The following is a 27,567-nucleotide window of genomic DNA, read 5'->3' on the forward strand; positions in this document are numbered from 1 at the left end:
CTGTTTTTAGAACGGCGGAGCAGAGCCGTGAGCTGCTCAGAGCTACGCTACGGAGGCTCATTATGGGATTTCTTGGTTTCCCTCATCAAACTCATCAAATACACAATCCAACAACTCCACAACGCTCTGGTGGACAAGTTGTGAGCTGCACATTCACCACGCTATGAGATAATCATGTAACATTACGTAGCTAACATTATGATTAGGTTTGTTACAACACCAGAATTTCAGTAGTCGACACCAATACCAGTAAATTTCCACGATTCTCGATACTTATTCGATATCACGATTTAAAAGAACAGGACCCATGTGCTTCTAAATTCACTGGGCTACTTTAATATTTAGAGAAATAAAAACTGTCTGACATCAAACTGTCTTGCATTTGAGCTCCACTGTGATTCAACGACGTCTCAACCTGCACAGAGTTTAAAGAGCAGCAACATTAGAAGAAGTTTGTTTTCACTCTCCAGTCCAAACGCTGCAACACCGGCAGAGCGTTGTGTTTCCATGATGACTGACCGGAAAAGGACGCACGGTAGCCTACGTCGTGTTTACATGAGCTCAAACTTGTGGCGCACACCGGGCCATTGCTGCAGCCGCACCAACACCACTCACTATACAGGAATCAACACAACCCGCCGAGGGCAAAGTTGCATGTTGGCATCGACTTGGTACCAAAGAATCTGTTCTCATGACAACCTTTAATTACGACACATGAAGCAAATACTCAGAACTACTTTCTCTTCTGAAATCCCTCCGCCCAGCAGCCGTGTCTGGAATGTAGTTCCGGCTGCATTTCCCTCTAAAACAACTCTGTGTGGTAACGTTGTGTTATTATCTCATAGTGTGGTGAATGTGCAGCTCACAACTTGTCCACCAGAGCGTTGTGGAGTTGTTGGATTGTGTTTTTGATGAGTTTGATGAGGGTGTCTTGTCTCACTCCCGAGTCCATGACCAGCAGATAGACACCATCCTTTCCACTGTGCGTGCAGTAACAAGGGAGATAGAGTTTCTCTGATGACTTTAGGTGGAGGCAGGTTAAAGCCCCTGACACACCGCCACGACGCTTCCCGACGCGTCCCGACGCCGACGGCTTTGGCCGACGAGTCTGTCGCCTCTCGTCGGGAGAAAGGAAAAAGTGAAACACACTGCCCCGACCGCCGACCAGAGAGACTGAGTGGCGAGGACTCCCCCATAGAAATACAGACCCATACAGACCAGAGGCAGCCCTGCTCACTGTTCATTCAAACAAACTAATGCCACTGCCACAGTTAATTTCATCAATGAGACCAACATTAATCTCCCAAAAAACAATTTAACCAGCCACGTTTTAACAGCGCTAAAGCCGAAATTAAAACAGTTTTTAGCAGCTTACTGCTGTGGCTCGGTTGCCGCTAATTGGCGATAGCCGATGCTAATTTCTGTTAGCCCGTCTATGGTGTTTTACATTACACGTTAGCATTAAGCTAGCGGGCTTTATATGCTTAGTTGCGAGCTGTGTGTGTTTTGAACGTTGTTTCAAACTATGTGGGTTTTATTGAACATCTTTGATGTTTAAATATATATATATTGCTGCTTAATATATTGCTTTACTCCTCTTTTTATTTTGTAGGACAGGCTAGGACACCGTTTGTTTACTGTGGTCACTTCCGTCCCTCCCACACACCGCGCTGATTCGCTTAGGGCACCGCCAATCAGAATCGCCATAGCTAGCACACAGCCAATCAGAGTACCCGACGAGTCTACTCTCCCGACGGCCGACGAGTCCCGACTGAGCATGTTCAATCGGCCCCGACGAGACCCGACAAGAGCCGAGGCTCCCCGACGGAGAGGAACACACCAAACAGACGAGCTGCCGACGCCGTCCGACGAGGCACGACGCCCGACGGTCGGCTCGGTGTGTCCCTGGTTTAACACTACCTATACACTTCCAGTGTTTGAGCTAAGCTTGAAAAACTACAATGAATGAATCTAGCGGTATGCTCCTTTAGCCTCCCACAGTGATCAATGACTCCACACAGTGGCCAGAAATGTCTGACCCAGACATCTACACGTATATATCACCGGGGAGGTTTTGGCTCAGTGTTGTCTGTAAACAGCCTGTTAATAGACAACTTTTTGTTAGTTAGTTTGTCAAGCCAGTTAGGCTGAACTTTTCAATGGAGGGATGCCGGGCGCTGCCCCTAAATTACCCAGGATGCATCAGTCACTCTCATTTGCATAAAGATGCCGCTCTGGTCTATACACTTCCAGTGTTTGAGCTAAGCTAATTACGATACGATGCGATACGGCTCTATCTCCCTTGTTACTGCACGCACAGTGGAAAGGATGGTGTCTATCTGCTGGTCATGGACTCGGGAGTGAGGCAAGACACGAAAAAAAAAATGTTGGCGTATCCCTTTAAAGGTGATGAACCATCTACTGCTATGGTGAGAGGAGGGTCTGACTGAAATGTTGAACTGTCCCTTTAACGTGTCCAGGGTCAAACTAACATGTCAGAGCCTGAAGCATCTTATCAGGAGACAAAGTCCACAGTGGGTGGGGGGGGGGGGGCTCAGTGTTACGTCAGTGTTACGTCAGTGTTACGTCACCTGTTTGGGGTCATCGTAGAAGACGCCGATGGAATCGAGCCGGGGGCCGATGCTGCAGGTCTCGGTGTAGGCGGCGCCGCAGTCCTTGTACGAGCCCTCGCGGAACTTGTAGGCGATGGTGACGTTTCTGACCGGGGGGGGTCCGGTGCCCACGTCCACGTCACGCAGCAGCCCCGAGTGCACGAGCAGCCCCCCCACGGTGAGCACGAGACACAGCACGGACAGCGCGATGAGCAGCAGCAGCACCACGTCCGACATCACGGAGACAGACACACACACAGACACACACACTGAGACAGAGGGACAGTCCTCCTCACGTTACACTACCGCTACTCTCCCGTTACTCTGGCGTTACGTTACTCTCCGTGCATCAAAGCAGCGTGACGGCTGGAGAAACAGCTGGTCTGAGTCCTGTTGGTCCTGTTGTAGTCCGGTTCTTCTGCTGTTGTGTAGTCCGGTTCTTGTGTAGTTGTGTTGTCAGGTTGTTGTGTAGTTGTGTAGTTGTGTAGTTGTGTAGTTGTGTGTGTGTGCTGAGAAGCTGCGGGTCCAGCTGGGAACAGCAGAACTGACTGAGAACCAACAGACGGTTTGTTTACGGTGTTTCCCCAAACACTGGACTCACTTCCTGGATCAGACCATTATGTCCCGGAGGAGAGGGGTGGTTGGTTCACTTTACTATACTACCGACTACCGGAAAAGTTTATTTATGTCAGTAACTCAATTCAAAAAGTGAAACTAAGACATTATATAGATCCATTACACACATAATGCAACATTTAATTTCTTTATTTATTTAGTAGATAGATAGATAGATAGATAGATAGATAGATAGATAGATAGATAGATAGATAGATAGATAGATAGATAGATAGATAGATAGATAGATAGATAGATAGGGATAGACAGAGAGGGAGAAAGAAAGAAAGAAAGAAAGAAAGAAAGAAAGAAAGAAAGAAAGAAAGAAAGAAAAAAGACAAAGAAACGGGGTAGAAAGAAAGAAGGAAGAAAAGAAAGACAGAGACAGAGAGGGGGGAAAGAAAGAAAGAAAGAAGGGTAAAAGACAGATAGGGATAGAAAGAAGGAAAGAAATAGATAGATAGATAGATAGATAGATAGATAGATAGATAGATAGATAGATAGATAGATAGATAGATAGATAGATAGATAGATAGATAGATAGATATTGTCATTGCATATAAAAAAGAACAAAATTTTGTTTGTAGCACCACATCAAAAAGAAGCATAAAAGGGCATAAATACAGTTTTTAAGTAATAAATAGTGCACAGTTTATTGCACAATAATAAATAAATAATGCACAGGTGAATTAGTCCAGTAATTTTAGGCCAAAAAAGGGCTCAACGTTGAACAAACTGCAACAGAAGCAAACTCAACTGATTGTGCATCCTCAACATGTCCTGAGTGAGGGGAAAAAAGCCCAGAAGAATCCCATTAGGGGAAAGTTTAGAAAAAGACCCATATATAGCCCATTCATACGCCTATTCATTATTGAATAGGGTAACATTTTTAACCTTTAGATATCTCCATGAAAATTACTGAGTTGATTACTTACATTAAGACAAACAAAAAATGTATTACAAGTTTTTTGAAATTTTTTGTTAACATGAGCAAATTTGCATAAATTCCACCGTTTTGACTGCACGGGTATATAAAAGTGCTGTGGTGGTAACAGGATGAAAATTGGGATGAGTTTACTCCATCGGTCACTCGACAAGAAAACACTTGAAATTTGAAGATAGCTGCAATTTTTCAAGATGACCAGCAGTAGGCTACATGGTAGCTCATTAAGCTACAGTGTGCCTAACTGTAATGTGTCAACAAGATTGAACAAGACATTTTCAGCTGCTAAACCCAACGTGGTGCTATAATAATATAATAATATTATTTTTTATTAATATAATAATAAATAATGCACAGTTTATTGCACAATAATAAATAAATAAATAATGCATTGCACAGGTATGTTGCTGTTGCACTCAAATTTTCATGTTCATTACTTGGTCAGATTATAAAATAGCCTATAAGATACATTCAAGGGATTTTAATTTAAAAAGGGTTTCTCCTAGAGATTATGCAAATGTAATGAATAGTTTCAGAGGGCCTTGACTTCTTACAACCTCCAGACACTTTGTAATGTTACATCATCTTACATCATTTTACATCTACCCCCCACCCCCCTTTCTCTCGTTCTTAATTTTTAAAGTTACTTATTTTACTTTATTTTACTTATGTAGGTATTTATTTTCTATTCTTATTCTTTATTCTTCCTTATGGGGCTTGTTCTTGCTGTTGTTTTTCAATTTTCCTTCATGACTTTATCTTGTATCTTTTATTATGTATGTGTAAAAAAAAAAACCTTCCAATAAATATACCATGAACAAAGAAGTGTTTCTCCTGTTTATTATTATATTATCATTATAAATCTCAGCTGGTGAGGAGAGTAATGAGTTTATGACTCTGACCCCCATGTGTCTCATGATAATGGTTCAGTCCAGATTCAGGCTGCGTGAATAAAAAGATGAGTGAAAACCCCGTGATTTCAGTTCTTTTCTTCAGGTTTTGTGTGTTTCCTCTCAGCTTCTGGTTTCTGCTGCTCGTGTCTTCTCCTCTGCTCCGACGTGTCGCTGCTCGTCGACCAGTTCTTCTCTCAGGTTTCAGTTTCTGAGTCTCTGAACCAACTAAACGAGTCACATCAGAGAAACAGAGAAACAGAGAGTTTCTGTTCAGAGCTGCTGCTGACGTCACGTTCAGCCAACTATGGAAATCCATTAAGGACAAAAATAGAAAAAACACACAGACCAAACAAAGAGAGTCCAGAGGGTTTGAGAGAGTTAAAGGAGTAAGACAGAGGGGAAGTTTGATTAAATGTTGATGTGTTCAGTTTGTGACAGAATTTAAAGCAGCTTTTATTAAAGGGATAGTTCGCCCAAAATTCAAATTTCCCTCATCATCTCCTCCCCCTCATGTGGACTAAGGGCTGGGAGAAGTTTCAGAGTCCTCCGTGGCTTCTCTGAGTTACAGGGGGTCTCGGCGTAGCAGTGCATGTCCATATAACGGTTGCAAATGGATACCAACTGTCTTCGTAACAAAAAGACACACCAAAAAACATCCAAATACCTCCATGCTGCTCGTATGTAATGTCCCTCTTGTATTGAAGCCCCGACATGAGAAATTGTTCCGCCGGTCAGTGTAAATCATACAGGAAGAGCAGTGAATTGAAACACAGGGAGCTTCCGCTACAAACAAGCTTAAAATATAGACTTATTTAATTTTTTTCGGAACAATTTCTCATGTTGGGGCTTCAATACAAGAAGGACATTATATACGAGCAGCATGGAGGTATTTGGATGTTTTTTGGTGTGTCTTTTTGGACGAAGAAAGAAAAGTGAGCTCCGTTCTCAACCGTCATATGGACATGCACTGCTACGCCGAGACCCCCTGCAACTCAGAGAAGCCACGGAGGACTCTGAAACTTCTCCCAGCCCTTAGTCCACATGAGGGGGAGGAGATAATGAGGGAAATTTGAATTTTGGGTGAACTATCCCTTAAATGTTAAATGTTTTATGTGAATGAGAACTCACTGCAGGACAAATCTACCTATGAATAAAGTAACCGGGCCTGATAACTGACCTCACCTCATTGTGTCCATGATGTAGTGACGTGAAATAACGATCTGCGGTCTCATGTCCGATCATTAAACTCTTAACTGTTATAGTTTGGTTTGAATGAACTGTGTTTAACATGTTCTCTCCTCTGAGCTTCATTTAAAGGAGGTGAAGAGAGAAGTCGGTGTTGGGTCAGAGAGGAGCTGCTCTTCTCTTCTCTCAGACTTCACTCATCTCTGCTTCTAATGAAAGAAAACATGAATAACTCACAAAAGGACAAAACTCCTCTGATCATCTTCACTCAGTATCAAAACACTCAGATGTTTTATTGTTCACCAGAGTCTTAAAAAAACCTCTCTTTTATGTCGTAACATCTTTTTAATAATAGTTTCTGTTACATAACGTGTAAATATAAAACAGAATCACAACTCAGACTGAAACTTCATCTCAACTCTGACACCAACACCTAATTATTATTATTATTAGGAACAGAAAAGGAAAAACAAAACAAAACTGTGCAGGTAAATTAACACAACTCAGTCGTTTCTTTAACTTAGATGTAGATGTGACTTCTGGTTACACTGCAAAAACTCAAAATCTTACCAAGAAGTTTTGTCTTATTTCTATTCAAAATGTCATTTCTAGTCAAAACAAATCTCATTATAGACTCATCACATTAAAAAGCAGCTTGTTTTTAGACACTTTTTACTTCTTTCAAGCAGATTTTCACTTGAAATAAGTAGAAAAATCTGATAGTGGAGCAAGTTTTTCTTTCTTATTACAAGCACAAAAAACTTGCTTTCACTGGCAGATTTTTCTACTTATTTCAAGTGAAAATTAGTTTGAAACAAGTGAAAATGATCTAAAAACAAGTTCATTTTTAGGTGATGAGTCTTATTTTAAGTGGAAAGAGATAAGTCTTGACTAGAAATTAGACATTTTGACAAGAAATACGACAAATATTCTTGGTTTTTGCAGTGTATTTATAGGTTTATAGGTTTATATTCATCCTCTACTACAGTATAAAGTGTCCTGTCATTAAATCTAATCATCAGAGTCGTCCATTGTCGCATCTGTAGCTGCTTCATCTCCTCCTCCTCGTCCTCCTCTGTTGGTCTTCTGTCTCTCCTCGGCGTCGCTGTCCTGCGCCCGGAGGAGAAACACATGACATTAACACGCTGATCTGGAATCAGTTTAACCACGAAGCAGAAAGTACAGACGCCACATCAAACACCGACTCTAATCATTAGCCTGTTATCAGCCCTCTGCCCCCAGCTGCAGGAGGAGGAGGAGGAGCTCTGATAACACTCACTGTGTTTGGACTGTTACATTAAACTTTAAAGGGATAGTTCAACATTTTGTCAAATTGGCCCATTGCTATAATCCCTATAGTCATAGCAGTAGGTTCGTTACCTTTAATTGTCGGTGCAAGCTGTTTTTAGCTATTTTTACCTCATCAAACTCATCAAATACACAATCCAACAACTCCACAACGCTCTGGTGGACAAGTTGTGAGCTGCACATTCACCACGCTATGAGATAATAACACAACGTTACCACACAGAGTTGTTGTAGAGGGAAATTCATGTAAAACCGCTGATGCACGTTGCCTTCAGGGACAGTTTTTCATCAACAGTCTCTGTATTTCCCTCTAAAACAACTCTGTGTGGTAACGTTGTGTTATTATCTCATAGCGTGGTGAATGTGCAGCTCACAACTTGTCCACCAGAACGTTGTGGAGTTGTTGGATTGTGTATTTGATGAGTTTGATGAGGGAAACCAAGAAATCCCATAATGAGCCCCCGTAGCGTAGCTCTGAGCAGCTCACGGCTCTGCTCCGCCGTTCTAAAAATAGCTTGCACCGACAATTAAAGGTAACGAACCTACTGCTATGACTATAGGGATTATGGCAATGGGCCAATTTGCCAAAAATGTTGAACTGTCCCTTTAACAAACCACTTTATAAACACGACTCAGCTCTGATCTCCACGTGGCCTCCAGGATCAAACTCTTTATCATTATAAACCTCGTGTGATGAATAAATGAATGAATAACTTGACTCTAGCAGCAGTAGAAGCTGTGGTTGTCGGTACCTCGTCCTCTGATTCGTCCTGAGGCAGCGGACGCTCTCCCTCCTCTTCATCATCTTCATCATCATCGCTGCCCGGTGACCTCTGAGACAGAATCTCTTCACCCTGCAGCACAGCAACAGTCACTCAGTCAGTCCTACTAGGGGTGGGCAAAAATATCGATACGGCAATATATCGCGATATTTTGTATCACGATTTGTATATCGATTTGCTGCTAAACACCCTATGGAGGTTATTGTCTATCGTTTTAAATGTCTGAGTGTAATTTTATTTAATTATGTGCCATGGGACCGCGGATGGAAATTAGCTTCCAGCTAAATCCGACATATTTACAGCAATTAATTGGTTTTTTTTGTATGTTCATGAATATGTGAGGTCCCATTCCAAATAAACCTTTAAATAAATAAATAAATATCGATATTTCGATATATCGATTTTTTTTTTTTCAAATAATAAATGATGTTTCAGACGTAAATCCAGTACAACTTCCACACTGCTACCTCAGACAGTGTGTTGTTCATGCAAACATGTTGTTGTAACTTGCACTTGTATAGTTCAGGGATGCAAACGGGTCAGGACCAAAAAAGAGAGGAATTGTCTGGCGGGGGGGTGCTCACCATTAACAAATGATTACATTACAATATCATGGAAAAGTCAAGTTCCAGTAGTTCAACCCCCCAACCAAGTATTGATTGATTGATTATAGACATAGTTTTCAGAAGGCCAACATTTCTATATTAAAAATGCTTTTTAAAAAAAGATCCTTTGCAATATTTCAATTTTGGAGATACTGAATTTTAGGTCTTCACTGAATGTTAGTCATAATTATTACTATTAAAATAAACTGAATAAATAAAGACATGGGATGTTTCATTCAGTGTGTAATGAACATAATGTGTTAGTTTCACTTTAATAGAACACATTCTACATGGCGGAGGCGGCGTCTTTCCACTTAGGGCTTCCTTCACCTCTGAAACGGGGCAGATCTCCGTGGAAACACCTGTCTGACACAGCAACGTAGGGAACCGTGCATGTCTGCGGCGCACAGCTCCATGGAGCACGGGGGGAAAAACGGCGTCGCACCGACTGCACGCGGATACGCGCCGCTTTAATGAGCGCACATGTCGCGCGTCTACATTGGAGGTCGGCTGTTTTCAGTATAATCAGAGACCATGAATGAGTTCGCCTCAGTTTCACCTGATTGTCACTGTCAGCCTGTTAGAAAAACATTTTACTGACCCCAGCTGAGACACTGAGACCCCCCCCCCCTCCCAAAAACAAAAACTCTTCGGATCTGAACGATTCACACATGTCACCTAATTGGTCATGAAAAAAGCGAGTTTCGCTTTTCGGCGCGCTGTTTGCATCCCTGATAGTTACAATAACATGGCATGGATAATTTGAATTACCTTGTTTTGACTCAGTTTGTCCCATGAATTATCACTATCATCTGATGTACATACAACTCGGATTTTAAGATGCATAATGCCTTTTACATTTTTCAGTGAACTATGTAGAATATCGCAAAATTTGGATATCGCAATATCATATCGTATCGTGACTCAAGTATCGTGATGTGTACCGTATCGTCCTAGTCCTACACTCACACACACACTGAGACACAGAGACCAGGGTCTCTGCAGGTTTCACCAGCTCAAATTTAAGACTTTTTAAGACCTTTTTAAGACCATTATGGATGAAATTTAAGACCTATCATGACAAATAAAAAACGTACAAAAGAAATGCGGAGTCACAAAACTAGAAATTGATTGCAATATATAAGTTGCGTGTTAGGCTTGTTTGTAGTTGAAAATACATTCAATAAAGCACAATGAAGTGTCGCAGGAGCATCTAAAGTAAACTATTTGGGGGCACAAAAAGAAATTGGGGAGTGAAATTAAAAATCTTTATGTAACACATTATTTATTTAATTCACTGGCAACCAACAGGCTGATGGCTTTAAACCTTGAATAATGTTAAGGGTCACACGTGACCCATTTTTACATTGGAGAATAGTAAAAACACCAACACTTCCCCTTTGGCCTGAAATGTGATGACTTCTAAATGTGACCCAGAGAATAGACAAACATGGAAATATTTCAACTTCTTTGATCAACAGACACGAGCCACAACCTGTTCTGTATTATGACCAAGTAAATGAAGTAAATAAATTGGCTTTTGGTCACCCCTATATATTATGGTATTAAATAATGCTTGAATAAATGTGTACTACGGTACATCTTTTTATTTAAAAATGCTCGACCATGCTGGGCATAAGAAAATTTAAGACCTGTCTAAAATTATTTAAGACTTGAACACAATAATTCAACAAATTTAAGACATTTTAAGGCCTAAAATTTCGATTTTCAAATTTTAGACTTTTTTAGACTTTTTAAGACCCCGCGGATACCCTGAGAGACTTCACATGCAACAGGTAAAACTGGTAACACTCTACAATAAGGTACACAACATTAGAGTAGAGGCGTTGTTTAGCTCAGTGGGTAGAGCAGTCACCCTGTATCGAATCCCGACTCAGACGGCCCTTTGCTGCATGTCATTCCCTCTCTCTCTGATTCCCCATCTCCTGTCTCTCTCCACTTAACTATCAATTAAAGGCCAAATGCCCAAAATAGACGAACTAACTGATGAATAACTAACTATTAGTTAATGGTTAACAACTGCCGGGGCACCATTTGAGTTTTTACTTTTCAGTTAATTGTACACAATATTTTTGTGTATGTCATTTTGGTTTTAGTAGAACTTACATAAGACAATTATGTATTACATTTCGTGCAATATCTACACGCCTTGTGCAATACTATCCAGCACTTATACTCTTACGTATAGGGCATCGTGCAATACAACCTGGTACCTGTGCACTCTTGCACTTTAGCACTCGTCACTTTAATTCAGCACTAATGCACTTTATCTCCGAGAACTAAACTCTTATGGCCCCCTACCTGTGGAATGTGTTTGTCAAAATGTTCTTCATTGTCATGGTCGCCTTTTTGTCTCTTTGTGTTGTCTACATTATTATGTATAATGTGTACTGTTATTGAACTGTTTTTATGTTTATGGGACTCCGGACGGAAACTAGCATCTTGCTATAATCTGGCACATTTACATGTCCCATTCAAATAAACAAATAAAGTAAAGTAAAGTTCTTCAGTAACTCCTAATAAAATTACTGAAGAATTAATGAGGAACTAACTATTACTTAATCATTAGTTACCCTTGTTGTACCCTAAAGTAAAGTGAGACATCAAAATGTTAAACTAATTTTGTGTAGCTTAGTTCCTCAGTAACTCCTCTGCTGAGGTGGAAACATGCAGAAGAAAACCAGTTTCCAGTCTCATCATCTGCAGAAGTCCAGTCTGAGTCGGACTGAAACACGATTACATGAAGTCCAGTCGACCAGTTACAGACGGATTAAAGACATAATTAGTTTTTATGTCTAACTGTCATAACTAACTGTAGAAAATCATTCATCCCAAATGCTGTCCACCTTCTCAATGTCTCCTAAATGGCACTAGCAATGAACGGCTCTCAATTTCTTTTCTTTTTTCTTCTCTTTCTATTTATTTATTTATTGTACGATTAATTGTGTTTTAACTGTTTCCTTATTTAACTGTGTTTTTAATGAAATACGTATCTCTCTCACGGTGAGCCGAAGACAATTTACCAAGATGGTGGACAATAAAGTTTTATTGTATTGTAGACACACAGAGACACAGAGACAGAGTGATGGTGTGGTGTCTCTCTGTATGTGTGTTGTAAGTAAGTAAGTAAGTAAGTAAATTCCTTTATTGTCCCGAAACGGGCAAGTGTTTTGCAGCAGCTGCTTCAACATTTAAAATACATGACAGGCAACAAGGACATGGAAAGACAAAGAGACAAGGAACACAGCACTACAACAATGATGGCAGGTGAAGAGCAACAAGCCACTATAAAAAACCAGAAGAAATACATAAAACAACAATCGATCAAAATCTAAAAATACATGGACATAACCATAATAAATAAATAAATAAAAGTGCAAAACAAAATGACTGCGTGACTACCTCCTTTTCTCTGCATTTAGGAGGGTGATAGCTGTGGGGGTGAATGAGTATTTGTATCTGTTGGTTCTGACTAGGGGGAAACTAAAGCGGGTGCCAGAGGGGAGGAGCTTAAAGTGTTGATGAAGGGGGTGAGAATGATCAGACAAGATCGAATTTGCCTTCTTCACCACCTGCCTGTTGTAAAGGACAGAGAGATTGTGGTACCTTGAGGTTGCGGTTCTTCAGGTTGCCCATCCAGAACGCCTCCTGACAGTTGTTGAGCAGCAGCATGGCCTTCACCCGGTACACAAACAGCTCCAAGCTCTTCTTCAGCGCCGGCACGTGATTGGTCAGACTGGTGTCCTGGTGAATCTGAACACCAACAACACAAAGACACAAAGAGACACTGTGGGGTTAATGTGCTGTGTTCACTGTCCACACTCTGAACTCCCTGTCTTTATTCATTCATCACTGCAAAAACTCAACATCTTTCCAAGAATATTTGTCTTATTTCTTGTCAAAATGTCTCATTTCTAGTCAAAACTAATCTCTTTCCACTTAAAATAAGACTCATCACTAGGGATGGGTATTGATAAGAATTTAGCGATTCCGATTCCATTATCGATATTGCTTATCGATTCGATTCCTTATCGATTCTCTTATCGATTCTCATTGGGTGAGGGAATAAAAGAGAAATGGGTTTGTTTGCATTAATGCAGTGGTTCCCAACCTTTTTTGGCTCATGACCCCTTTTGACATCACAAATTTCTGGTGACCCTCATTCAAGATGAGCAAGCTCAGATATTTGTATATGCTGCATTTTATTTGATCTTGATTTATATTCAAGAAAGTGGAATGTATAAAGAATATAGTTGTTTAAGATTGTGAAAAATAATTAGTTTATTTTAAAAAAATGTTTAATCAATTACTAGACATTTAAGACGATCCCATTTGAATTCCAGGCGACCCCACATGGGGCCCCAACCCCAAGGTTGAAAACACTGCATTAATGACTCTAACATTAAAAAAGTAGCCAGGACCGACCTGCCTGGACAGGTAGACCAGGTAGACCACTGTGGCTGTGGGCCAGCTGTGCTCACAGGAGGAACTTAACAATGTTTCCATTACATGGTTTTCATGCATCTGTATTCTTTCATATAACGTTTGTTTTTATGCAGAGTGAGCGAGTGAGTGAGCGAGCGAAAGAGAGAGAGCGCGCCAGAGAAAAGACACAGGGCGTAGCTACCGTTTCACGTGGCTACGACGAAACCTGAAAGGAAGTGATTAGAATAAAGAGAGAAAAACAGAAAGAATAGACATGTAGCCTGTTCAGGAGATGTTGACCTGTCCTCACGACGTGAAGGAGGGAGGACCGGATGGTGGCTCACAGGTTAGTGATGAGGAAACGTCACTGTCAGCTGCATCTGTCAGCAGCTCCGCTCCACGCAGACACGCCACTAACTTTATTTTGTGAGAACAAACGGTGACATGTGGATATAAACACTAAGCACCCTCATTTATAATGAAGATTGATTTTAACGTAACGTCACGTAATTAATCAATTAATGCGCGACTTTCTGAACCATACGGAATCGATAAGGGAATCGTTAAAGCAGACACGCACACGGTTCCAAGAATTGATCCAAGCTGGAACCGGTTCCGAAGAGGAACCGGTTTTCGATACCTATCCCTACTCATCACCTAAAAATGAACTTGTTTTTAGATCATTTTCACTTGTTTCAAACTAATTTTCACTTGAAATAAGTAGAAAAATCTGCCAGTGAAAGCAAGTTTTTTTTTGTGCTTGTAATAAGAAAGAAAAACTTGCTCCACTGTCAGATTTTTATACTTATTTCAAGTGAAAATCTGTTTTTAGAACTTTTCAGTTAAACATTTTAAACATTTTACAAAACATTTCTTGACATATGACTGTACAGTAGAATGAGATACGATAAGAAGAAATAAATAAATAAGTAAATTAAAAGGGGAGAGAAGGAGGGGGATTAAAATAAGAGTAGAAATCATAGACTGTAAAAAGAATGGACGTAGCGTCCGTGACGTCACCCATTGGTTTTGGGGAGTCGTTTTTGTGACTCAAATATGGCGGCCTGGACAGCGCCATGTTGGATTGGCCGGCCGAGAACCCGCCCACTGGCCTCGAAGCAGCCTGTCTCCGGACCGCTCCGGACCTGTCACTCAACGTTTCCGCGCCCTAATTGGTCAGAGTTTTAACCTAATAACAGTAAAACGGTAGAGTTTAAAAAAAATTCACCCCCCTCAGAGTGTGTGCGGGGGTAGAAACTATCGATTGAGAAAAAAAAACGTTCTGACACCAGGCTTTTAACATGTTTACTGAGGATGTAAAATCGGCGATTTTAACATGGGGGTCTATGGGGAATGCTCCCTTCTGACACCAGCCCCCAGAGGAAGCCGGGGGGATTGCAGTTTTTTGAACGCGGAAGTGAGCTTCACTTCTCAGACCCACAACTGCCCCCTTGGTAGAAATTGATAAAATAAATGAATCAATAAAATGATTAACTAGATAAATACAAATAAAAATAAATAATAAGACACACATACATCTATACATCATCCCCTATACACATTCATGTATGCACATACCTTCAAACACATGTATATACATACATACGTATAATTAAATTAAGGTAAAGAGGTATATTAATGCGTAAAGTGTTAATATAAAGCGTTTATTTTATGTGCGTTCACCTTGGAGTGTCCACAGAGATGATGCAGCTGCCGCGTGCTGAGCTGGAAGGTTTTCAGGAGACTCTGAACATCCTCCTGAAACACACACACACACACACACACACACACACAGTTTTTTACTTTACAATGTTTTATATATAGATCTAAATATATTTGTCTAAATTTTGATTGGATGAGATGACAGAGAAAGTCGTGAGTTGTTGATATTAAATCAGGAGGAGAACAAACTCCCTTCAGTAAAATCACCTGTAGCTGTAACTAGGTGATAACATTAAAGGTTCATTACGTATTTCAGAGCTCTTCCTGGTTTAAAACAGCTGTTTCTGTCACATTATACAGATAAAACACAGAGTGAGAGTGAACAGCTGTTGTAGAGAAGAAGTCATTTGTACCTTGTGTCTTTTGAAGCTGTAGTCGAGCAGCGGCATCCCCAACTTCAGGAACGACTCTAGGAACAGGCGGCCGAACTGCACACACACACACACACCACATAATGACAGTTCACACTAAAACCACTGCTGCTATATAATATATACTATATATATATAAACCTCTGGAAAAAGTAAGAGACCGCTCCAAAATGTTGTTAATAAAGCAGCTTCTCTACATGTGGCTATGGCAGCCATCGATTCCAGTGTCTGTTGAACTCCAACACAAAAAGATTATAAATGAATAAAAAAAATTGGGATTATTCCACCAATTTTTATTTCTAAAGTCTTCCTAAGTTTAAAAAGTAGTGTTGTGTTGTTTTAAAAATGAATATGAACTTGTTTTCTTTGCATTATACGGTAAGGTCTGAAAACACCAGAATCTTTTTGTTATTTTGACCTGTTGCCATTTTCTGCAAATAAATAAATGCTCTATATGATAATATTTTATTTCCAATTTGGGAGAAATGTTGTCAGTAGGTTATAGAATGAAACAAAAGTGTTCAAAGGAACTGATCATTTTGAAGTGGTCTCTTCATTTTTTCCAGAGCTGTAAAATATATATATTTATGTTATACACATAATATATATATTTAATATGATGTGTATCATGTTTAACGTCTCACCTTCAGACACACGTTGAGCACCGGCCGGGAATCAAACACCTGGAACACATTTCACAAGGTGAAATACACAAATTAATTTCCTACAAATAAAACTAACAACATAACAACACAAGAAGAAACACAAAGAGCAGCTGGAAACTTCAGTTATATTAAACTACTAAATATGTAACAGGTGACGAACCTTGACCAGGTTGACCAGGATGTGGAAGTCTCTGACGGCCAAGTTCCACGTCAGCAGCTTCTCACTCTGAGTCTGACCAGAAACACACGTCAACGTTAGGAAACCCTTTAATTTACAGGCCGTTAAGTAAGGGATAATGTCAAGAAATAACGTTCAATTTCATAGAAACGTCATAGTAAAGATTACACATGATTTTCAAGCTTTGATTTTTTTTGGGGAAAGCCAGAAGTCGTTGCTTTTGTCAATTACAATCAGTTATTTCTGGGTTATTTCTACACAATTAATAGTTATTTCTTGTGCTGTATTCCTCCACATTACTATGAAATTGATCGTTATTTCTGGACATTATGACGTAATTAATTGTTATTTCTTGGCTATTTCAATTTTTTTCCCCTAAAAGGCTAAACAAACATTCACAGCAGGGTAAACGTTCACACAGCCGGTCCTGTAATTTATAATTTGTCCAACAATATTCAAACTTAACTGACAGAAATACACAAATGTCGACTAAATTAAACAGAAGTTGTGTTTGCAGAACAACCCCCCACCCCTCAATCACTGTTTTAACTAAATTCTCAGCATCTCCAACTGAATACAGGTTACTTACTACTTTATTTGTCTTTTTCTTGATATTATTACGTATTTAACAGCCTGTAAATTAAAGGGTAACTCTGTATATTTAAACAACAAGTTGTTCAGGTTATAAAGTTTCGGTAACACTTTACTTGAATAGGTATTCATAAGATTGGCATAACACTGTCATAACCATGACATAACATTATGACAGCTGTCGTTAAGTGTCATTCGGTAAGTTATGTCACTTTTGATGCAAAGTTGACATTGTTTGAGATGTTTTTGTTCTGACACATAAAGACAATTTAAACTGTCATAGCAGACCTAATTGCCAAACTTTATGTCATAATGTCAACTTTGCATCAAAAGTGACATAACTTACCGAATGACACTTAACCACAGCTGTCAGAAGTATTCATTGATGTTTATGACAGTGTTATGTCAATCTGATGAATACCTATTCAAGTAAAGTGTTACCAAATTTTCCAACACGCTGGTTTGTTCAGGTGTTTAATGATACGACTGTTTTATCAGCTGGAGGAGTTGTGTGTGTGTGTATTTTCAGAGTCTCTTTCAGGTCTGTTAACAGTGAGTTGTGTGTGTCCATAGCAACAACACAACAGCGTGCAGCGCCAGAGCGACACCTAGTGGCCGAACCTCGGAGCTGTCGGCGGCGCGGCCTGCAGGAATCCTCCTCACGGATTTATCCAGCTCCGACATCAACACTTTGTAGAAGACCAGGAAGGTTTGTCTGAGGAGCAGAAGGAGGATGAGACACAGATTCATCTGAGAACACGGAGTTTGTGCTGCTTTCTGTGCTGTTTTTTTTTTGTTTCTTCAATGTCTTTTAAATACATCTTCATCTAATATCTTTATCTATTATTATATATTATCTAATATCTTTAAATAAAAAAATAAAAAACATACAGCAGGTTTCACCAAGTCAAATTTAAGACCATTATGAATGAAATTTAAGACCTACATCACGACAACCAAAAAATAACAAAAGAAATAGAAATAAAGCATTTGAGGAGCGTTACATGATGAGAATAAGAAAATTAAGACGTGTCTAAAGTTATTTAAGACCAGGACACAATACTTAAAGCAGATATCAGTGGAATGTTTTTGTTAATATAAGTCCTAAATAGTCCTATTTTCCGTCAGCAATCACTTACATGAAGTATTTCAGCCTAAACACGAGTCTCTCCGTCACTCTGCTCTGCTGTAACCCGAGGAGAAAATTTTCCTTGTGGGATACAAGTGTTATCCAATGAGGGGAGAGAACGGCATGAAGGGCTGTGTGTGCAGCCAAGGGATGCGCGTGAATGTGGTGACGTAGCACGAGGACCAATTGATGCCTGACAAGGGCGGGGGCTGCTAACTCATGGTGCGTTCAAGGAAACTCGTACTTTGTGTTTTTCCTTCCTGTGAAGTCATACCAGTTCGATCTGGTACGAGTTCACGGGTCGGAAGTTACGAGTGGCCGTTATAGGGAACTTTCACAGACAACAGGACGGTAAAAACACGAGCTACGGGTTACCTGGAACGCTACCAAGTCGTAGTTGTGACTTGAAGCTGTAACTTACGGTTTCAAAAGCCTGCCTTGAACACAGCATTAGCCGAAACGGCCGTGCCGCTGTTATCTGCTTTAAGCAAATGTAAGACTTTTTAAGACCCAGCGGAAACCCTGTACAGAACATTAGTCAAATACATTGTGAATATTTTCCCATTTGTTTCAAATTTCATACTTTAAATTTAATTTAATTATCCAGTAGTTGGGGAAAAGTAGAATAATCAAAACTTTATTTACTTTTTCACTGTTATGGTTTAAAAATCAGGTGGAAAATATGAATCAATAAATGTTTTTATATACAACATAGTTGTTTATTTGACCAGATTGAATTTAATTAAAAGACATTTTGTTCCTGAATCCACCAAACTGCTGGATCAGAATAATCCTCATGTTCTGGATCAAAGTTTTCCTGATCCGACTAAAAAGGTTCTGATCAACACAAACTGAGGGTTTGAGGAGGAGGAAGAGGAAGAGGAGGAGGAGGAAGAGGAAGAGGAGGAGGAGGAAGAGGAAGGAGGAGGAGGAGGAAGAGGAAGAGGATGAAGAAGAGGAGGCCGTACCTGTTGAGAGTCGGCCATGACGCTGAGCTCTCGTCTTTAGCGGCGTTCAGCAGCTCAGAGACTCCTTCTCCTGAGATCTCCTCCACCGCCTTCAGCACGTCGTCCACGTGCTCCAGGTAGATGCTGCACACACACACACACACACACACACACACACACATAGAGATAAAACACCTCACCCGCGCCATGTTTCCATGTTGGACGTCAGGAGAAGAGATAACAACAAAGGCATGAGCTATCGAACATCGAACATGTCAGCCCGGCTCTCTCAAACGATACCAGAGTATAATATCACGGTATTGCAGCAAAGATACTCTAGTACTATCTATCCGTCTCTGATCGGTATGTGGTGTGTTTCATTTACAATGGAAGTCGGAACTCGGAGCTTAGATCAACGTCGCCTCAGAGTAGAGCGCTTTCCGCTTTTCACTTGAAAAACCATCACGGAAGTCGGAAAAATGGACGATTAATAAAATGAAACGTAGGATGTTAGAAATTCTAACTTCCGAGAACACCTGAAGGCACCATCAATGAGCTCATTCAGCTCAGAGTCTATGGGAGGAAACATGGGACCGATGGGTAACTTTAGTCGATGTTAAATCTACATTTTTGTTGCAGGTGACACATTTTACTTACTTTTATCTTGCTCGTCTAAAAATATATAGTTTTAAAAGTATTTTTTTAGTGTTATTGTGTGATTTCATGTGGTATTTTATATGGTTTTATGTGGTGAAGCCAAAGACAAATTTCCACATTGAGTACAATAAAGATATTGAATTGAATTGAATTGAATTGAAATGAATTGAATTGAATTGAAATGAATTGAATTGAATTGAAATGAATTGAATTGAATTGAAATGAATTGAATTGAATTGAATTGAATTGAATTGAAATGAATTGAATTGAATTATTCAAGGTACTGGGGAGTGGTGGGGCCTAACTCCTCACCTCAGCAGAGTCTGAACGGCTTCGTTGAACTTGTTTCCTCGCTCCTTCTCTCCTGCGGCCGTCACCCACTCCTGGCTCAGGAAGCCTTTGGCTACAGCAGCTGGAGAGGAAGAAGAGGAAGAAGAGGAAGAAGAGGAAGAAGAGGAAGAGGTGGTTAGCAGCTGCAGCAGTTCTGACTGTAGACCATTACTCTTATCTGTCTCTACAAATGAATTTCCACTTAACAATTGTAATTTTAAATTGATCAGCGTCCCTTTCTTATTTCCTACTGTAATCCACACTGTTATTTAAGCAATGGTTCAGGATAATTGTCTTTTGTTAAATACTCGAACATGTATGCAAGTATTTGTATATTCATATATATGTGTTCAGATTGAACTTTTAAAATTTGTAATATTATAACTGTGGACCCCAGGAAGAATAATTGCTGTTGCTGTGACTAATGGGGATCTATTATAAACTTACTAAACTAAACTAACTATCCTATTCTGTCCTTTACTCTAAGTGGAGGTTGCTACGGTAACAGAGACAGAGGAGGTTCTGACTGACCGATCTGCTGTCTGAAGGAGGCGGGGCTTCCTCCTCTGGTTGCCACGGTGCAGAGCAGCTGCGTGAGGCTGAGCGCCGTGTTGAGGCTCGGCATCGAGCTGCAGAGGTTCAGGAGGTACTGGACGCTGTGTCTGCACACACACACACACACACACAGGAGGTCAACACACACACACACAACCACACAATTCTGTATTTTAACTTTTAACAGCTTAATTTATCCATATATTGTGTATTGTAATTCTGTGTGGGCAGCTACATGTCCTACCTTTCTCAAAGAGATAGTTCAACATTTTGGCAAATTGTCCCATCACCATAATCCCTATAGTCATAGCAGTAGGTTTGTTACCTTTAATTGTCGGTGCAAGCTGTTTTTAGAACGGCAGAGCAGAGCCGTGAGCTGTTCAGAGCTACGCTACAGAGGCTCATTATGGGATTTCTTGGTTTCCCTCATCATCAAACTCATCAAATACACAATCCAACAACTCCACAACGCTCTGGTGGACAAGTTGTGAGCTGCACATTCACCACGCTATGAGATAATAACACAACGTTACCACACAGAGTTGTTGTAGAGGGAAAGGTTGCCTTTTATCATCAGGCAGAGGGACTGGCGATGAAAACTAGCTTTTTTAGCTAACTCGGGTGCATTTACATTTGTTTTTTACAATGTTTTATTAATGTACATTGTCCCTTGTCAGTAAATTAAACTGAGACTGAGACTGCTTGATGAAAAACTGTCCCTGAAGGCAACGTGCATCAGCGGTTTTACATGAATTTACCTCAATCTACCTACATCACTAAAATCAATATCCACACTGGCTTTGTATTGTTCTTTATCATTCTTTAGTTAAGATCTGTAACACTTCTGGATCTGTCAAGTTGTACCTTTCATTTTTTTTTTATGTAAATTGTTTTTTCTTTCTTTCATAATTCAGTATCTTTCATTTTTCCACGCTAATTTGTCTTTTTTCTATTTTCTATGTTATGAATTTCTGTATTATCTTCTTACTGTAGTTGTTTTGTTTTTTTTACATAGGGGAGGTGTTTTCATCAGCCTTTTTTGGCTTCAACCTCTCCTGCACAATGTTTAATTTCACTATTTTCATTGTTTAAGCAGGTTATATATAATGTGCAAATAAAAAAATGAGGAGTGTGAGACTGACTTCACCAGCTGCTCCAGCGTCGAGTCTGATCGCTGCTCTTTCAGACGCTCGGCCAGAACTCCCAGAGCTTTCTTCAGTAAACTCCTGTTGCCGGGGAGACTGAAGCCAGACCTGGACATCACACACACACACAGAGAGATGAGGACACACACACTCCCTCCTCTCCCATGCTTTAACACACAGAGCTAACAGCTTGTAAAGATGAGGCGTCACCAGCAGAAGCAGGTGTTGAGGATGTGCAGCAGCAGCTGGAAACACGACGTCATCAGCTGATGCTGCTGCAGGTCGGTGGCCGGTCCGTCCACCACGCCGTCGTTCTCCGACTGCAGCGTCTGAACAAACACACACACATTTACATTTACACACAGCGGAGAGAATAAGGATTGACTGCATCAAAATATATTTCTAATAGAGCTGTTGACATGAAGCTTTCACCAGCCCAACTAACGCACACATACTGTACACAGAAATCCAAACATTTATGTCTACAATTCACACTGCACTTTATGTCCACGTATGAATGTGTATTTGATGTGAATTACCGTTTAACTCTTTATGTTGTTTTTTCCTTTTTAATTCGACCTCTTATTCCTCTGTCTGTTTGTCTATTACCTGCCAAGGGACTGCCGATGTAAATGAGCAGGCTCGCTAGCTCCGACACATTTACATTGGTATTTACATACTGATGTTCATTAATGTGTATTGTCCCTTTCAAATAATTAATTAAATAAAATTAAGTTAGAGTGAAGTTGCAGATGGGGGGCAGGAAGTGGAGAACGGTGGTTGGAAATAATGGAAAGTGAGAACTCAGAAGTGTTGGGTGAGCCTGCACGTAGCAGGTATTGTCTAAAAATAGAAAAACATATCGGATATGATCTGTACACACAGAAGAAAAGGCCAGCGGAGATCGCTCCGCTTTCACTCGTGGGGTGTTTGCTAGGGCTGGGACGATGTGCTTTTCTCCCGATTCGATTCTTCTACGATTTTTTGGATGGCGATTCTATTTAAATTGCGATTCTACGATATTGCCGATTCCCTCGATTTTTAGTCTTTAGCATTTTTAACATTTATCTGCACACAAATACTGTAGGAGCCTAGAAATGAACATACTCCATTATAAAGTGAACTTCAACCCTTTTCAAAACCTGGACTCTCTGTATGTAAAAAAGGCGAACAAATGCACATTGCACAATATTTTTAAAAATTCAAAAAAAGAAAAAAGAACCCCCCCCCCAAAAAAAAAATCGATTTTTGAAAAAAAAAAGAACAATTTAAAAATCGTCAAAAAAGCTATCACGATATTTATGTGAATCGATTTTTTCTCCCACCCCTAGTGTTTGCAGCTTGGAGCCGATCAGGGAGGATCTGGACAGCTGGGACTAGTTTTTCACAGTGAGGCTATTTTATTGGATAATATGTATTTCTGGTTGAATAAAACTACATGAAATTGATTGCGTATCCCTCTTTCATATTGTCATTATTGGTAACCGTTTTATAAAAGCAATATATGACTCCAGTCCGTGATATATGCTCATTATACCACTCTAACGGGCGTTGTTCGGCCTGACGCGAAGCAGCCTGTCGTGATATATTGCTCAAATGTACATAAGAGCAGATTTAGAAGAGACGTGACGTTGTGTTGGACCTGGAAGTGGTTGTGACAGTCCTCCAGGTGGGAGCAGAGAGCAGGAAGCAGCTGCACACAGCAGGACGCCACATCCTTGGAGCTCCGCTGCTGCAGGTGGGAGAAGCCCACGCTCCGGTCTGTCCTCCCCTGGTAGTAACAGTAACACAGTGATCATCAGTATCATTATTGACAGTTTATTACTTTAACAGCTCAGGGATGTTCAAGCAGCAACAACCTGTTGTTTTTACACTTACACTGCACTGTCAATCTGAAACAATGTTCTGTTTTTGAGTAATGATTTCTTTTAACCAGTTCATTTATTAATCCCGGTGGCATTCAGACTCTTTAACAGTTGCAGATAGTCTGTAGTAATGTGGTGTTGTGGACGCTATGGTTATCAGCTGTCGCACTTTTACACCCGCACTTTAAAACTACTTTTATCTTTTTTTAAGCACTTTTGGCCTGTTATTTTTACCCAGCAAGAAGAGAGCACAGTATCTTTTTAAGTATTTATGTATTCTATATATGTTATATAGTTAATGATATATAATCATTTATTATTCATAATGTCCTGTTTCTCTTTTCTATTATGCTGCTGTGACAGAGGAATTTCCTCTCGGGGATGTATAAAGTCAGGGTTTCCCGCAGCGCTTTCCTGTTAAGGCGGCCGCCTTAACAACAAAGAGCTGCCGCCTAAACTAACGTCTTTAAAAAAAAAAAAGGAGCAATATTCGCCACATATATATATAATAATAGGACGATCGATCGATCCGCTCGCACCACCACCCGCCAACAGGACAGACACCACCTTAACTAACAAATTTTCTGGGGGAAACACTGAAAGTTTAACCTAACCTAAAATAAAAAAATCAAATGATTATTCAATTATTAAAATAGTTGTTACAACAATAAAAACCTGTGTGTGTGTGTGTGTGTGTGTGTGTGTGTGTGTGTACCTTGAGGAAAGGAGCTCTCTTTGCAGGAGCGGCCGTCAGACTGAACTCCAGTTTTCTCAGCATGTCGTCGAGGAGGAAGAGAAGCTCAGCGGGACCCAGAAGAACCTCCTCCCTCAGCTGGTGGAGATGTCACAACGTTACACCAGATCGATCGATCTATCTGTCTGTCTATCTATCTATCTATCTATCTATCTATCTATCTATCTATCTATCTATCTATCTATCTATCTATCTATCTATCTATCTATCTATCTATCTATCTATCTATCGTTCTATCTATCGTTCTATCTATCTATCTATCTATCGTTCTATCTATCTATCGTTCTATCTATCTATCTATCGTTCTATCTATCGTTCTATCTATCTATCTATCTATCTATCTATCGTTCTATCTATCTATCTATCGTTCTATCTATCTATCTATCTATCTGTTTATCTATCTATCTATCTATCTATCTATCTATCTGTCTATCTGTCTATCTATCTATCCATCTATGTATCTATCTGTCTGTCTGTCTGTCTGTCCATCCATCGTTCTATCTATCCATCCATCCATCCATCCATCCATCGTTCTATCTATCCATCCATCCATCCATCCATCCATCGTTCTATCTATCCATCCATCCATCCATCCATCCATCCATCCATCCATCCATCCATCCATCCATCCATCCATCCATCCATCCATCGTTCTATCTATCCATCCATCCATCTATCTATCTATCAGAATTACAGTAAAAGAAATTAAATGTTTCATTCTGTGTGTAATGGATCTATATAATGTCTTAGTTTCACTTTCTGAACTGAGTTACTGACATTAAACTTTTCCATGATATTCTAATGTATTGAGATGCACCTGTATAATATAATAACCTGATAAAACCTCGTTAGTTTACTGAAAATCTCATCTCCACTCGACATTTTCCTCCGTGTTTATATCATTTATTTAATTAGTTTTTTTTAATTAAACTGATTTAATTAGAGCCACTCCTGAGATCAGCCCTCTGCTCCCTGAGTTACTGCTCTTGTTTTGAAATGACATGACATTTAAACTCTTGTATATTTGTATCATTGATTAGAAACATGCTCCTGTTTTAGATCAAATTCACTCTGAGAGGTGAAAAGGACAAATTTAACGAGGTTCGGATGTTTTCTCTGACTCACTGTGACAACATTACTGACTAGTAGGGCTGGGACGATATGCTTTTCTCCCGATTCGATTCTTCAACGATTTTTTGGATGGCGATTCGATTTAAATTGCGATTCTACGATATTGCCGATTCTCTCGATTTTTAGTCGCATTTTTAACATTTATCTGCACACAAACACTGTAGGAGCCTATAAATTAACATACTCCATTATAAAGTGAACTTAAACCCTTTTCAAAACCTGTACTCTCTGTATGTAAAAGAGGCTAACAAATACACATTGAACAATATTAAAAAAAATTCAAAAAAAAAAAATCGATTTTTGAAAAAAAAAATCGATTTAAAAATCGTCGAAAAAGATATCGCGATATCTATGTGAATCGATTTTTTCTCCCACCCCTACTGACTAGTAGAGTATAAAGTATATATATATATATATATATATAGTAGAGTACATATCTGAATGTTAGGTAACACTTTTGACCATTGCTGTTTTTTTCCTGATTCTATTTATCTATTTTTATTATTATTCATTTATTTTACCTTGTTTTATTTCTTTCTATTACAATACTTTCTCTTAATTCTATTTCAATCTTTTCACCTTTTCAACGCCACACCAAGTGTTTAGCTGTCTGTTACTCAGTGCAGTTACGCACGTGCAGTGGACAGAATAGTACATATGTGTAATTAAAAATGCCAATAAACAGATTTTTGAAAAAAGAAAAGAAAGCGACGTGGTCACCTTGGTGTGCAGCTCTGAGTCGAGCAGCGAGCGGGACAAGAGGCCACACTGCAGCACGCTGAGCACCTCCAGGTCCAACTCCCTGAAGAACGGCCGGTAGGACGCCAAGCTGACCGCTGCACGCGCCTCCTTCTCCTTCTCCTTCTCCTTCTCCTTCTCCTTCTCCTCCTGCAGAACAACAACCAGCTGCTTCAGTCCCATCGGTCACACACTCAGACAGGAACTAACTGGGTTTCCATCCAAATGTATCGAATTTAAGAGCGGATTTTGTGAAAATGCGCAAAAAGCAAATGCGAATTTATGCCCGTTTCCATTCGTTATTGTTATGTGATTATTGGGAGAGGAGGAGGAGTGGTGCGCCGTGAGATTACGTCATAAGAGAGCGTGAATGTATCCATGACAAGTTGACACTCAGCTGATACTCAACATCATGGACAATTTACGTACTTTCCGGACTATAGACGCACCTGTATATAATCCGCACCAGCTAAATTTTTAAAAGAAAATACATATATAGGCCGCACATCAATATAAGCTGCAGGTTTTCATGTTATAACATGAGATATTTACACAGAAATCTATCTATCTATCCGCATAAAGCATAAGCATAAAGTCCACTAGCTTAATGCTAACGTATAATGTAAAACTCCATAGACAGGCTAACAGAAATTAGCCCGTCGCTATTGGCGTTTCGCGGCAACCGACAGCCATAGCAGTAAAGCTAAGTGAAGTTTTGGTGACTTCCAGATGATATTTAATCTTTCTGTCTCCAAAAATCATCAGTTGCCTCCTGTGAAATGTCTCCTACTGTGACAGCTGTTGCCATAGCAACTGTCACCGAATGTTGACTGTTTGTCCCAGTGAGTGGAGGGGGCGGGGCTTAGCCAGAGGTCAATTCGCATAACCTGTTTCCATAACAAAAAGTCGCATTTTCCTTTCATCGATACGCTGACAAATCCACCCCCACTCCCAAAGCGTAAAAACTTTTATGCTCAAAATGCGAATAAGAAAAGGTGAATGGAAAGAAACGCAACTACTGTGAGAGGAGGAAGTGAACCGTACCAGCTGAGTCTCGTCGGCCTCGGTGGTCTCGTCCAGCTGAGAGCTGCTCTCCGACGACGTCTTACCAGGAGCCTTCCTCTTCTTCCCTGCTCCGTCTGAAACACAGTTACACACACACACACACGATTCATTTACATTTTACACACTTGGATTTTGCATAATATGGGCCCTTTAATCCTGAGAATTTTCTTTGGTGTTCAGAAGCTTAGAGCTTTAAAAATGAGTGAACACTTGAAGTGTACGATCAGGACTGATGTTGGTTTAAAGAAGAATAATATCAATGTATAATATCTTTTTACTATGACGGAGTATTAGGGCCACATTGACACATAAAAAAATCACAAACTTCGACTCGT

At 40.0% G+C, this 27,567-nt stretch overlaps 2 protein-coding genes across 2 annotated transcripts in view; both read right to left on the reverse strand.

Moving 5' to 3' along the window:
• Positions 1-3,169, reverse strand: part of tex264a (testis expressed 264, ER-phagy receptor a) — an 88,372-nt gene extending 85,203 nt beyond the window's left edge. The window contains exon 1 of the mRNA XM_085775520.1: positions 2,592-3,169. Within this exon, the coding sequence (XP_085631646.1) occupies positions 2,592-2,849 (258 nt within the window). The 5' untranslated portion in view covers positions 2,850-3,169. The remainder of the gene's footprint in view (positions 1-2,591) is intronic.
• A 4,041-nt stretch (positions 3,170-7,210) lies between these two features.
• fancd2 (FA complementation group D2) overlaps positions 7,211-27,567 on the reverse strand; it is a 43,312-nt gene continuing 22,955 nt past the window's right edge. Inside the window, exons 27-43 of the mRNA XM_085775531.1 lie at positions 27,212-27,306; positions 26,150-26,317; positions 24,260-24,376; positions 23,322-23,450; positions 21,890-22,008; positions 21,677-21,787; positions 20,511-20,641; positions 19,962-20,061; positions 19,014-19,136; positions 17,538-17,631; positions 16,308-16,379; positions 16,127-16,165; positions 15,465-15,539; positions 15,073-15,147; positions 12,571-12,717; positions 8,309-8,410; positions 7,211-7,358 (exon numbers count right to left, since the gene is read on the reverse strand). Of these exons, the coding sequence (XP_085631657.1) occupies positions 7,260-7,358; positions 8,309-8,410; positions 12,571-12,717; positions 15,073-15,147; positions 15,465-15,539; positions 16,127-16,165; positions 16,308-16,379; positions 17,538-17,631; positions 19,014-19,136; positions 19,962-20,061; positions 20,511-20,641; positions 21,677-21,787; positions 21,890-22,008; positions 23,322-23,450; positions 24,260-24,376; positions 26,150-26,317; positions 27,212-27,306 (1,796 nt within the window). The 3' untranslated portion in view covers positions 7,211-7,259. The remainder of the gene's footprint in view (positions 7,359-8,308; positions 8,411-12,570; positions 12,718-15,072; positions 15,148-15,464; positions 15,540-16,126; positions 16,166-16,307; positions 16,380-17,537; positions 17,632-19,013; positions 19,137-19,961; positions 20,062-20,510; positions 20,642-21,676; positions 21,788-21,889; positions 22,009-23,321; positions 23,451-24,259; positions 24,377-26,149; positions 26,318-27,211; positions 27,307-27,567) is intronic.

Source organism: Trachurus japonicus, chromosome 5, assembly GCF_045865225.1.
Source record: "Trachurus japonicus isolate A0001 chromosome 5, Traja_1.0".
NCBI lineage: Eukaryota > Metazoa > Chordata > Actinopteri > Carangiformes > Carangidae > Trachurus > Trachurus japonicus.